This window comes from Rhea pennata, chromosome 4, assembly GCF_028389875.1.
Source record: "Rhea pennata isolate bPtePen1 chromosome 4, bPtePen1.pri, whole genome shotgun sequence".
Lineage (NCBI taxonomy): Eukaryota > Metazoa > Chordata > Aves > Rheiformes > Rheidae > Rhea > Rhea pennata.
The window spans coordinates 56,307,155-56,321,782 of NC_084666.1; the positions used below are offsets into that span (position 1 = coordinate 56,307,155).

The 14,628-nt window shown below is 36.9% G+C and overlaps 1 protein-coding gene across 2 annotated transcripts in view; it reads right to left on the reverse strand.

The window, feature by feature from the left end:
- Positions 1-471: 471 nt before the first annotated feature.
- The window catches only part of HSPA4L (heat shock protein family A (Hsp70) member 4 like), a 30,545-nt gene continuing 16,388 nt past the window's right edge, over positions 472-14,628 (reverse strand). The window contains exons 12-19 of one of the 2 annotated variants that reach the window (XM_062573983.1): positions 13,532-13,734; positions 10,819-10,920; positions 10,164-10,301; positions 9,376-9,501; positions 8,093-8,200; positions 6,756-6,875; positions 6,203-6,364; positions 472-5,735 (exon numbers count right to left, since the gene is read on the reverse strand). In XM_062573983.1, coding sequence (XP_062429967.1) covers positions 5,541-5,735; positions 6,203-6,364; positions 6,756-6,875; positions 8,093-8,200; positions 9,376-9,501; positions 10,164-10,301; positions 10,819-10,920; positions 13,532-13,734 — 1,154 coding nt within the window. In that variant the 3' untranslated portion in view covers positions 472-5,540. The remainder of the gene's footprint in view (positions 5,736-6,202; positions 6,365-6,755; positions 6,876-8,092; positions 8,201-9,375; positions 9,502-10,163; positions 10,302-10,818; positions 10,921-13,531; positions 13,735-14,628) is intronic. The other variant, XM_062573984.1, reaches the window with a different exon arrangement.

Sequence of the window (14,628 nt, forward strand, 5' to 3'; positions counted from 1 at the left end):
GACTGGTTCTCAGGTACAGCGTTTGCCAAGTGGCCCAAGATGCAGAAGAATTATAGTTTGAACTTATTCATGTGTTAGAACAAATCATTCAGTTAAAGATGAGTGAGTTCCCTGAAACTTGATAACCTGGCCTTACAAAATGCATAAACGTGAGAATAACGGAAGTTCCCTAGAACATAAGTAGTAGTATGTTTAGGCTCTGGCTGGGGGAGAAAAAAGAAAGAATCACTGTATTAATAGATGACTTATCTGGTGGAGTTCGTCATTAGAAAAGAGTCAGCAGCTGACTGGGACTAAGAGAAAAGTGAGATAAAGCAGACACATATCTGAGTGAAGCAGGATATGGTGAACTGAAAATGTGCATTTCTTACCTGTGCTGTTCTGCACAAACATACACATTACATGAATTCAGGAAACCAGACAAAGCTGCTTTTAAGAACAGCAGTGTAAAAATTAGGTCTCAGGTGGTCATTTATGGTTCAAGTAGCAGGTTTATATATTTATTACAATTATACACAACCTTGACAATCTATAGTGCCATTCAAAAATAAATTGAAGTATTCAATTTGCACATGATCTGTCACTAATAAGGATCCCATTTACATACATAGTGAACATTTTGCATACGTAAACACTGCTTTATTTCTAACACTCCTACCTCTTCCCCTCCCCCCATCCTGTAGATATGTTTAGAATATGTAAACAAACTACTCCAAATAAGCAACATTCAGCAACTACCACCTTCTTCATTAGTTAAATTTAACTATTTCAGCACTTACTTTCTATAGGTGGCTGGTGGTTCTAGCTCTTAACTGCATGTTGTTTAAAATAATTCTTTACATACCACATTGCAGTGACTCTTGCTTTTCATTCTTATCTCCTTCTGAACACAAAGATGAAAAATGGATTTTAATGACTGTTATCAGGTTAAGTCATGGAAGCAAAACCTGAGGTTAGGATTCTGTAGGGACCGCTAACAGCCAGCCATATTCTGTTGCTTTCACTGGTTATTTACATGTTTAATTGGTGGTTGCAGTCTTCAAATTTCAACTGCACAGAACTAAAAGTTCAGGTAAATCTACACTAGAGGTAGTGGTACACTAGAGAGATTATGTAGTGGTTGAGTTTGTGTTTACACTCGAAATGTTATCTTGTGGGTTAAAATAAAAATTCACATGGCATAAAATGTCTCTACTACCTCCTTTGGTAGTGCTCTTCTGTCCTTCTGGTGCCTGAAACCATTCTAGAAAACTTAGTGTAATGAAAAAAAAAAAAAAAAAAAAGTGTAAGGGGCAACATAATATTCTTCCAACCAATTAAAGAAAATTCAGTGTAAGTAAGTAAGTAGGAGCTCTGTAGGCTTCCTTGGTGTTTCCAGCCATTATCCTGATTCCCTGACTAAGGTGTGTACCTGGACTTGAGTTTACAAGGGCTCTCAGAAGGCAGACTGTTACGGTATTACAGGGTGGTCACACAAAAATCAAAGCCCCATTTTGAGAAAAGTGGTTCATGGTAAAACTAACCAAGGGGAATTAATTTTAGATTCTCTTTCCAGAGCAGCTGAACAACTACTTGGTTTGAACCAGCAGGTTCAGCATATTTCTAAATGGTTTCAAGTTTTTGAAAACCAGTGTCAGGTAATCACATGGCAGAGATAGAACGTTAAGATGTGTAGACTCTGAGGTTTGTTAAGGATGTGTATTGCTAACACATCTGTACCAAAAAATACCTACTTAGGCCAAAAATCTCCTACTAGCTCTTTCCCTGTTTTCTGCAATAAGTTTAAACTTAATCCCCACAAGGAGTAACCTCACTTAAATATGGAATATCTGAGCTAATAATATATATATATATATATATATATATATATATATAGAGAGAGAGAGAGAGAGAGAGAGAGAGAGAGAGAGAGAGAGAGAGAGAGAGAGCGCGCAGAGGATGAAATTTAGAACACTGAGATGTTCCATGAAATATTAAATAACTTCAAATACTGGATAAATAAAGGATTCTTTATTTGTATCTACAACCACTGGTTGGATGCTCAGATTAAGAGCTCTTCTACTTTTAAGTAAACAACCAGCAACGTCGTACTGCATGCTGAAGTAAGGTCAGCCATGGTACCTTCTGTATGAAACAGCGATAGAGTTTTGTAGGCTTAAGTCTGTGTGCTCCAAGGGTAGTACTGTGGGAACCGCAGTTCCTCTCAGGCCCCTGCCATACCAGACAGGGGCAAGTAAGTTCCTTCTCCCTCCCTCTACCAAATTGTCTTGTAAAGCCTTCTATTACAAGTTAGGTGCAAAGGGAGAGGATTTTTCATGCAATTGTTGTATTGCCAAACAAGTGACCAACAAGAAAGGCAGCTGCACTGCGTTACTTTAAAGCATAGCTCCCCTTGTCAGTTTAACTCAAAATTTATAGCCATTCTTGCAAGGAAGACTGTATGTCTGTTTATATCATCTTCACCATCTGAATGAAGTTCAAACGAAATCCTGAACTTGATTTTTGAAGCAGGGTATAATAAAAAAGTTGAGTATTTTTAAACTTAGCTGCTACTAGCTGTTTTAGTAAAGCCAATCAGTTTAAAAGCTGTTTTTTGAATAACGACTGCTCATCCATGAACATTCAAGGGAGAGAATCACTGCTTTTTAAAGGGAAAAATTCGGCTCTTTCTAACAGATAAGAGGAAGTAACGCTTGCGCTGTTTTGTAACTAAACTATCCAAACTTAGGAACTGATTTAACAAGGCCCTCTTTAAATAAAGCCGCATTGTGTTTACTAAGAGAGTGTTACTTCATCTTTCTCTTTTCAGGAGATGGAGGGAACATTTTCAAACAGATTAGAAATGCATCTTGCATTCAGAAGAAAGTATTATATGGTAAGGTGTTTGCACCTGGTAGCCATTTTTAAAAATATATAAAATGTAACGTAGGCTACTACTGTTGGTACCTTAGTAAAATTTGTAATTTTCTACTCTAAAGTATTCATTCTGGTGCTGCCAAAGTGGCCACAATGTAATTTGTGTCTTCTCGAGTCTGACAAGCAAGACTTCACCTTCAAGTTGTGCATAATTATTTTAAGTAGTTGAGAACTGTAGATCTGTCGTATTAAAACATTCCTCTGCAGCAGGAAACAAGGACATGTTAGTGCAACATTCATTCTCAAATGACAACAGTTCTGCCCTTCCTTACGTGTGGAAATTCCCAACCTGTTCTAACATTCATCTTCCCCAGGGATCTGGAGACAGAGCAGGTGCACAGCCAAAAAGTACTGTTCTACTGCTTGCCTTAACCCCAGCTGCTTTTAAGCTCGACATACTAAGCAGCTGTAGAATTACTTTGGCCTTATACATAAAAATTGCCTCCAACATTTGTAATGTAATACTGAACATTTAATGACCAAGAACAGAAGCAAGATTTTTCTTACATGTGACCTTTTAGCTGTGGGAGAGCTTGCACCAGAGATTTCTTCCACTGAACGAGCTCTTCACCTGCCACATACCAGGTAGGAAGTCTGCTGACTTAAGTTAATATTTAAATGTGTTTTAAGACTCCAATATTTTTATAATGGTAGTTATTGCATTATTGTGGCAAAGCCATTAGGATACTCATGATGTTAAAGCCTATGTGACTGGAGCTTGTTTCATCACATGCTGACTTAAACTAAGAACAACTGATAAAACTAATCACTGCGTTGTTGCCTAATATGTGCAACTACAGCAGCATTCAGGACTGAGGTTGCATAGTTGTTGCAGCTTGCTTCAAGGTTACACAGTTGTTCAAGGAATTTAAGTGTGTAAATACGGGGTGCCAGACCACCCACAGCTGATTTTGTAGAGAGCATAAAAGCAAAGCCACTCATGTTAGCCCATAATTCTGGCACTTGAACTGGTTGAGCAGGTGTATGGACATCTGTAACTGATGCTTCCTTTTCCTGTGAAGCTATTGGAGAGCACAGTTCACCTCTACCACATAGAGCCAGGGGCCCAGCTACTCTCCTCACAGCATGAAGAATAGGGGAATATCAGCACATGGGTAAAGGAGCTGCCAAAGCTGGAAGTAAGAGCATTTGACACTTTGCTTATTTACAACAACAATAAGCTTTTCCATGTGAGAACTGTTGCTGGAATGCCTATTAACTAATGCCTTTCTAATGTATTTCTAAAATGGAGCTCAAAACATGAAAGTGTTACAGTGCAACTAACTGACTAATAAACCACTTTCCATAATTAGAGTAATCTCTCTTGTTCTGGTAATGAGTGTGGAAGGTTTGTGCATTCAAATCAAGAGAAAATGAACTTGCTTTAGAAACTGCTACATTTCCTCCATGACTGACATAAGCATTCAGAATATATGAACTGAGATTTGGTCAAAGTAGACAGATCAAGAGTGACTCACTCAGATTTCTAATACATTGTATTACAGACACTTCCATTAGATCAAGTGAATGACCAAAGATAAGAAAACTATTTGATAAATTTCCGTAACTCAGTTATTTCACTGTTGCTTATTAACTAATAGCTCCAGTTTGTGGTCTGCTGTTTAGATCCTTGATCCAAAAGGACTGTGCCAAGTACCATGGTTTAAACAAGCCCTCAGTCAGGGTTTGTTTCAAGTTCGCAAAAAATCATTTACACAACCTCAGAATTAAGCATTCTAACAGCTAGCTGTTATAAGCAGTTTCTGCTGTTTCTCCTCAGCCTAAGATGTGATCCAAGATGTAGACTTCATTCAAAATGAAATGAGTAGTAAGTAGTAGTATGTGCAATAAGACATTTTCAAGGGAAGTCTATGCAGTCCTTGTATATTCTATCGCTTCATATTATTAGCATCATCCTCTCATAAGCAGAGTACATTATGTAAAGCAATGTCCAATAAGACCATTCACTAACTTCAAGCAAATGGCAGAGCCATTATGCTAGTATTTTATAACTAAGATTAATGTTAGTGGTATGGGGAATCTTAAAAAAAGTTTAAGCTTGTATTATCAGTTTATATGAAAGAGACACCATACAATTCTCACGGTACATCAACAGATGGACTAGTATGCCAACTAACCTCTATTTTAATATTTAAATTATAACAATACAATAACTAGAAAAGGTCAGTGCTTCAAGTGACAGTTTGCCACTTCAATTCCAATATTTTTCCAAAATAAAGATGCAATTAGATCTACACTTGAGCATCAGTAGTGCAATACAGTATCCTTTCCTGAATACAGGAGCTGAGGTTTATCCACAATAAAAGCTTTAAATAAGGTAGATTGTTGCCATTTATATATCAATTCCGTATGTTTGATATAAAATATATCGGGAAAGCTTGAATTGACTTATACAATCTACATTTGGCTAAAGCTCCACATAAGCAGCATCAGTGGAAATGAACAGAGATGTACTTAATATAAAACACTTTCAAAAAACTACTGCAACAACAAATGACAGAAAGTTGGCTAAGAATAACTAAACATTTGAGGTGTGTACCAGACAAAAGAATGGACCCTGTGGTTACTTGCACTATTTTAATTAAGTGAAAGAAACGTAAGATTTAGTCCACTTCCATTTCTCCAGATGGTTTGGTCTGCTGGCAATTATCCTTCGCTGAATCTGGTTTTGTTTCAGCACCGCTCTGCCCATTCACTGGTCCATTGTGTTCACCATTAGCTTTCGCCTGCCCATTGTTAGGAGGTTCTACCTTTGGTTTGGGCTTGTATACAATAGGGTTACAGAAGCTATCCAATTCCTAGTTGTATTAGAAGTGAGAAAACAAGCGAGTTCATTTAGTAGCACAGTAATCGCACAAGACTTCTTCAAATTTACTTTGTATTCATATCCACCTGTAACTTCCAAAGACTGCACTTTCCAATTGTCACATTTAGACATTTAAACAAGCTTCCACTAGCTAAAAACCTTCCAATCTGTTAAAAGCCTATGGTAATTAGCGCTCTAGCAAGCTTGCTGCTGTAAGTCAGGCTATCAAAAAAAGTTATTCAGAGGTACTGCTCTGTTACTGCTAGCATCAAGTTATCAGTAAAAGTGCTGCTCCTTCTCTATACCTCTTTCATAGCTGTTTAAGTCTCTGTAGGTATAATATCCTAGCTCAATACACAGGCTAAAAAGCTTTATATATATATATATATATATACACACATATATATATATATAAAAAAAAAAACTTAGAGTGCTACATGTAAAATGATGCTTTTTTACCTTGGATTTTGCCAGCATTTCTGCCACTTTGACGACTGGATCCTGAGTTAAACTTAGTTTATTTTGGGCATTCATTTTGCTGTTCAACCAATTCATAGCCTCACTAATGTATTTTTCAACTTTTTCCATCTCAGCAGGATCTAGGTGATCATATTTTTCATCCTATGGAGAGAGATGTTAAAAAAAAAAATCAATTAGTATATGGCTCTCACCTAATTAAGAACTTCATAGACACACAGTAACACTGCTACAGTCCACTAGAAGTAGGTGTTCTAACAAGTGAAGAATGATTGTAGAACAGACATGGGGAATTATTTTTTAGAAATATTTTAAAATTTGATCCTAAGGGCACATCGCAAAAGCACAAGTTAATGTTAAATTGCAGAAAGGCATCTGAGATTTTTACTCTAGTTGACTAACCTCAATAGGTATCTTGTAAATTACAGAAATAACAAACAGCTTGTTATTACCATAGGATTTTTTAAATATAAAAAAAGCCACAGCCAGCCTCAAACACCCATAATAGTTCCTTCCCTAAATAATTTGTTTCTACCTTATTTTTGTATGCTTCTACTGCTTTCATAAGGAGCTGAATTTTCTTTCCCAGTTCATTTAAAGCTTTTGGTCTCTCTTCATGTTCCATGTATCTTTCCTGAATAGGCTGTCCAAATTTCTGCAGACATAAGCACAAGACCATTAAAAAATACAAATTTAGTTTAGACTAGTTCTAGGAACACACTGTAGCATCAGCGCAAAGGTTCCCTTCTGCTCCTTTCCTCAGCTATTCAAGAGCTTATTAGTCTTTGTACTATGCTTTAGTACAACAAGAAGAAATGGCCCAGGAACACTCTGCCTCTACCTGGCTTAGTGTTTTGCAGTGATCTTGGCGGAAGCGGGGCGGGGGGGGAGCCTGGGTACACAGCTGGAAGGGAAGCAAGATGTGATTTGCAGGAGTGATTTAACCTTGGAGTAGCTGATCTGAAATTTTAGTGTTGCCCCCCTCTCCCCCCCCTTCTTCCTGCTGGTATCCAGGCAAGAAGCCAGTTGCTAGGATCTGTAATTGTAATGCTATTTCTATCAATCAGCCCTCCCCCAAAGGAGACCTCACTTGAGACAAAATAGAATTCAAGAGCTAGAGATACATAGTTAAAGATCATTACAAACTGAGCAGTCATTCATCAGAACTCACATCTGCCCATGAGATTACTTTTTTTTTTTGTGGTAGTTACTAATCAAACAATAAAATGAAAGCTACCGTTAAAGCACTCTTCAGCCTTTACCTTTAAGTATTAGACCAAAAAAGTTCAGTTTTACGATGTAGCTGTAGAATACCACTGAAAGTAGGAATTAGGTTGAGTTTGTCAAATTAGGTTTGACAGTGAGCTGCTGTCAAAACATTTCAGCTATGTAATTTTCTTATATTGCTGAAACAGGAAATTCAGAGCATGAGTTTTGAAGTGCATTTCTGAAGACCTGAGGGACTGGGATTAAATAAAAAAACAAAAACACCCAAACCACTTAAGCCTCTATCAGAATGAGAAAAGAATTATACAAAATTCCCACAGCAATTAGTTTTATTATTGGTAACTACTTAGAGCCTGCTTCACTTTTCAGTTTGAAATTTTTCAAACTAGAAGCACAGTCAGCATTAGAACTGACTGTATATTCTTAGTTCTAAATATATACATGGATGTATTTCAGTCATGCAGTGAACAACCTGGATGTTCATACTTAGAAGTCAGATGTACACATCCTTTATTAGAGGAGCTCTGCTTACTTAACCCAGTTTTTTCAAGTGTGTGCATATATACACATACATACATGTGCACACAAACACACATATACAGACACATACTTATTTTTTAAACAGAAAATAACTTAAAGCCTTACTCTTAACTCCTGAAGCTTATCCATATACACTTGTTTTGGCTGGTCTTCTCCATCTTCATAAAGCCAGTTTTCTGTGTCTTCCAACATCAAGGTCAGCTTATTTGAATCCTATGAAGCAAATTAGGAATACTTATGTTCACAACAACAAAAATAAGACTCCTCCACACAAACACAGAAACCCCCATACTTAAAAAGTGACTGTAATTCATCAGTTTAATATTGATTTCATAAAGGAAAGCAGTGACTGATCAACTTCAAAAACAAAATTTTACCCAATCATACAAGCAGCACTTCAGCCCCACTAATCTGATCTGCAAGTGAAGTTTATGGTTATTACATAACTTTGGTATTTTATGAGAAATGACAGGCATCTTTTAAAAAAGGCTTGCATGTTTTCTTTATATGCAAAGTTCTGCTAATCAGGAACTCCTGTAGCATAGTTGGAAGAAGAGGAAACCAACAGAAATTTGGATAACAAATACATATGCTGAAGTTCAGTTTCTTTCTATTGGACTATCAGCTATAAGTAAGCTTTGAGCTTGGTCCTGTCCATTGTCTATACTTATGTAAGTAAACAGATTGTTTTGAATTTGGGATGGAAAAAAAAAAAGTCTCGCACCCTGGAGTTTATAGTAAAGGGTACCTGCTCTACATTGCTGGGTTAGTGCAGGTGACCAAGACAGCAGGCCTTAAGCAGCTGCTGCTCCTGGATATTTGTTGTTTCAGGAACTAGTTGCCTGCTACCAGCCACCTTTTATTTAAATGGCTGTTACAGAGAAACTGCTGTAGGACAAGTGTTCTTTCAATACTGCTTTTGCAAAAGCACAGTAAACAATTTCTCCACCACCTTCTGCTTGGATGTCAATAGCACATGAGGTTCAAAATGCTTTTAAAGCAGGGAAGGGATCATATTTCCAAGTTATGACATATAGAGGACAAAACACAGCCACAGTCACTCCACTTGTGCTCATTTTCATTTTACTCCTACCCACTGATGCCATTTAGAGGCTAACTGATCAGTCCTACTTTTTGACTCCCACGATAGGGCAGTATTTCTTTATCTGAAATCCCTGCTTACAAAACTCAACATATTTGTATCATAAATGTCTGGCTGAAGCGTACATATCTTGAACTTCACCTCTGTGAAATGAACCAATTTCACATTGTGAAGCAAGTCCAAGAACTCCAGCAGCCTCCACATACCCACATTCAAATCTTTGAATTCAAAGGATTTTTTGAATTCAAAGGATTTTTTGAACACTTGAAACACAGGTATGTCTTACTTCTTCAGTGATGAATTTCTCAAAAACTCCACATAGCTTATCTCTGAAGTCATACACATACTCTTCAACAGCATTCTTAGCATCATTTCTTTCTTTCTCAAGCTTGTCTTGCATCATCATCTTCCCCTATGGAGGAAAAAGACTTAGTTTAAGCTAAAGGCATTTTAAGTGTCAATCTGAAGCATTATTCTTTTGAAATTTTACCACAGAACTTCCCCAAAGGGTGTTAATTCACTGTCAGTGATAATATCTGCACCTTCCTGTAACTTTTGTATTCTCCACAGGAAGAACTGGGGAGGGGGTAGAGTTTTCATTTGGGAACTGGTTGGTAAATGCCTCAAAGAAATTGGATCTGGTATCAATTGTAAACTACCATAGATAGAGGACTAGAAGTGAAGAAAAGCCTTGACCTTGGTTTAAAAGTTACTAGGAATTATTCTGTCCAACAAAAATATTTTTATTCTTTATACATTCTACTTCATTCATTCTACATATTCTGTTTTATTCTTCATATTGTTTCCCAGAGATGAGCTTATGTTGGTAGAATCCTAACAGGAATCAACATGACACCTGGAAAGCTCAGAGAGAATCTTTTCAAGATGACCTGGGAGTCAGGTGTTTTCAGTGAAACACAGTATGTTAGTTTCAAAATAAAACAAAAATGATAATAAAAAGACAAAACCCTAAGGAACTTTAAATTGAATAATAAAGTAAGTTTATGGCTGCAAGTACTCTTGGAGAATTATTTACAGTGTCATTCGTTTGAGCTGTCTGTTTATGCTACATACCTCATTTTCTATATAGCAATTGATAATATCTTGTCCCAGTTGTCTGTAGAGGCTAGCCTGTATAGGTAGATCAATACTTTTGACTTTTGCTTTAGCCTTAGGCTGGTTTGGATGATCTTGCTTGTCTCCAGAAGCAGTCTATAAAAAGATTTACAACAAATTTTGAACAGCACTATTATTACATTTTTGCTCAAAAGGAAACAAACCACTCTAATAAAACAGCTAGAAGTGAATCAGATGTAAATAAATCATACAGTTTTACTACTGCTATTCAGAATCACCATTCCATTAGTTTGGTTCAAAACTAAGGTAATTTCTTTAAAGGTAACTTGAAAAAGCTAAGCTATTAATAAAACTTGTTCAAGAGCTAAACGCACTTGCACATTCCTTTCCTTACCATTTCTTAAGTTTCCTTAAATTCCATCTTCACTATAAGACTGTATGTTAAATAAAGAAAGCTTACTTCAAAGTCTTAACCATGTATTACATTGAAAATGAAAGCATTAACACAGGATTTCTAATATAGCTATTGCAGTGGAGCTGTGGTCCTCATCAACTGCAATACACAAGACTGTGTTTGATTAATAGAAAGAATTTGAGAACACCAAGCAAAGAAAGTTTGAGAAACATTTCCTTATCAATACTGAATACAAACTTTTGTTTCAGTTCCTGTGTTTTCAGTTTCTTCATCTGCTTGGCTCTGTTGTTCAGTCTGACTTCTCTGAATACCTTCATCTTGATCAACCTGCATTTTATCCTAGGAAGAGAGTTACAAAACTGAATGTACAGCTTTGCTGTTGTATGTTTTTTATGACTGAAGTCAGCTATGACAGATCACATATTATATATGGACAATTCAGTCTTAGGTTTTGATACAACATGTTTAGACAGCTATTTTGATACAGTATTGCATTCACATCCTCTTCAGTTGAGATTCTACTGTGCCTGTCCCCCTTGAAGTAATTAGAATGCATCCTCTGTTCCCTAAGGCAGAATTACACTAAATTCAGTGAATACTCTGTCCAATTTAATTTAAAAATAAATACCTCTAAAATGTATGTAAAGAACATTCTAGGAACACAACACTGACACAGGCAAAAACAAACAAGTTCTCTATGGAACAGCCAGAACTGCAATCTCTTACTGCTTCACTCAAGTTCTGAAGTTTGTCATCCAATGCAAAAGTAGCTTAATCATCCTGTTACATGCATCTGCACCATATGTCCATGAAAAATAGTTCTTTAGTAGGCTCATGACCAATTGTCTTCCCCTGCCATCCTAAAGAATGTGTTTTGCTTAAACTTATCTGTAGTTTACCTACGCCTTTTTCTAAATTTGCAGGCCCTAGTGACATGGTGGTATTTATCAGAGCTAGTCACTTGATTTAGTTTAAAAAATACAGTTTGTAGTCTTCGCAAAAACCTTTCATAACAGAATATGGGAGAGTCTCAAATTTTCAGGATGACTCCAATATTCAGATTAACCAGCACATCAATAGTGAGCTGTAACTAAGGCTTTCAAGGTCGATGATTACTTCAATTACAAGCAATTGCAGCTCCTGGATTCACACTTTACATATGCGCATGAAATTTACTGTTATTTCTGGGAAATAAGGAATTATGTACTTAGAGGGTTTTGTTCAGACTCCAGCACTGGCACATATGCTGCAGCTGTTGCAGGTTAGGCATGTTAATTGATTCAGCAAGTCTTTAACCATAGAAGTTAAAAAGCAAGCTGTTTTTCCCAAATTTAAGCTTTGTTATTTCAGACTGAGGAGGATGGAAAATACTCATTTACCATTCTTACTGTTCACACAGAAAAGGCAACAACTGGAAGAAAAAGTTTTTTCTACGAGGAAAAAAAACTAGAGGGGAAAAAAGATGGGTATATATACACCACAAACCTCTTCTTCAGAGTCGAGGTTATCATCCTCAATAATGAAAGATAATTGCTGACATGCACCATTGTAAAACAGAAGATTTATTAGGATGAACAGAAGTACTACAAATAAACAAAAAGCTTGAGGATGGAAGAAGTTACTCTTGTACTAACACTGAACACAGGGTAGTACTCCTAGGAACCTCCACGTGCAGTACTGATTAAACAAAGTGCCAGCCATGTCCCTTTCAACTGTTTCATTTATATACAAATATCAGATGCTAAAGACTTGTCCACAAAGAACAGCATTAAGTTTGGTATTCAAAGTACCAGTTTACCCTCTAAGGCCTTAAACACAGTGGAGTGTTTAAGGAGCCTGCTTATATCACCTAATACTAGTTGTGTAACTACTTGTTCCAACTCCTGTACTATATTCAACTGAAGCAGAAAAAGCTGCAAAGGACAAGTAATGAGAAGAAATGCATTTATTTCTTCCTCTTCTCAAATAAAAACAGTAAGTTACTCAGCAACAGAACATTCCCTTGGGGCCTTCAACAGCCTCTTACACTAGTCACCACTGAGCAGTTTACAATCTCGGAGAAACAGCAGGAGCAGCAAGCAGTAACTTGCTTACTGCTTTATTGTCTGCTCTTTTTCCTCTACACTTTCTTCTTTCTCCCCTGTGAGCAGTGGAGTACCTAAAATACTAAGTTAAGGAAGGGCAAAAGCAAACAAGGCAGGCTGTTGAGGTCACCTTTGGGGTGCCTCTTCCAGCTGCAAACCACTCCTTGGTGCCTAGTCCTCAGCTCTGCAACACAGTTGTTTTACCTTGCAACGCAACCACCTACTTTGAGGAGGTAACACACCGTCAAGGGAGACGGTCTCATACAGGAGAACTGATGGACCAAATACTGTGAGCTGACACCGAGGATCTGTAGCATTTATGTAACTGCTGGCCCATATGCTCAGGAAATACAAAATGCTGAATTCTCAGTTTTAATGACAAAAGTTGTAACACATTTATTTCCAGCACTTCCCCCACTGTAGTATTAAAAGATATCTTAAGAATTAACAGTACTGAAATACATAAGTAAAAGACTGTTTATGAAAAACAAGTCTCTCCATGCATTGTATCAAGAAATATTTTGTATTTTTTTAATCCATTAACTATGTGGTGCTTTTGGGAAAAACAAGCTCTGAGAACCAACAAGTCTCATTAAGTATGTTCCCACTGGATACTTAAGATTGGCACAGAGACTGGTAAAGAATAAAACAATTCTTGAGAATCTTTCAGCTTTTATACTCTTTTGCTCTTATAACCACACCATCAGTACTTTAGCATGGACATGAAGAAATGTGTTACATAACTGAAGTAGTAATTCAAGGGTGGAGAAGTGATAATTTTGAAAAGCTATACAGTATGATTTAATCTCTAATTACTGGCTCTTTTTGGAATTACAAGGAGTGTAGATAGTTACAAGTTTACATACCAGCTCATCATCTTTGCCTTGGTTCTTACTTGATGATTCAGTGTCCATAGGTGTGTCACTGTGATCTCCGTCTATATTCTGCTTCTCTATTACTGAAGCATTAGCCACACTGAAAAGGCCATGGATGTTGACACGCACTTTAACCTTCACTTTAGAATTGTCACCATCATGTTGGGGAACAACATTTTGAATAGTGAAACGCCCTTAAAAAATTTAAAATATGGTTAAACTATAGCTCAAAAAAGGTAGAAGAAAGGATACTCTGTTTTATATCACTTTTTCTTCCTTCCCTAGAAGGGTGTTAATTTAAATAGAGGCTTCATGTATTTTAAGTTATATCTATTTGGAAGCTTCTTACTTTGATATATCTTGTACTTAGCTATACAAGCTGAAGCTAGAGAAATGAAAACCTAGTTTCCCAATTATTACTGGTTAATTTATAAGCCATAGGATGCTGTTGCTTTCTGTATTTCATTTAAAAAAGTTGATACTATTATTGGCTCTTACTCTCAGATCAGAGAAGTCCTACTACTTAACTGAGTTAAGAAGACGAAAAAAAAGAAAAAAAAAGGCATGGATGTTGTCAGTATCCTACCTGAACATTCCCACAGCATTCAAGCTAGCACCAGAAGTTTTGAAGATCTGAAGACAATGGAAGGCCTGGCAAACATTTATTCCACTACTCAGACAAGACTATCAAGCTAACATCAGTTCTAGTGGTACTGCTTCACAAGAAGCCTTGGGAACATAACTGCAAATTGCAGCTCTGCAGAGTAAGACTTTGCAAATTTACACAGAACATGATCTAAACCTGTTACTTTAAGCTTTTCAATAGAGATATTAATAAAGGCTATGCAGTGATATTTTAGTGAGTTAGGCTGCGCAGAGGATACAAAGAAAGATTAAAGCTCATATCAACAATGGCTGTTTCAGCATCACAACACATCTTCATTCCTGAAAGGCAGGCACACCCCCATAGTCCTACTGGTCCCACATATAACACAGGAGCAAGTCCAGCAGCAGCCCTGTGCTCCCCTGGAAGGTCTGAATTTGAACACTTATCTAAGAAACAAAACATAGCAACACAGATGCACTTC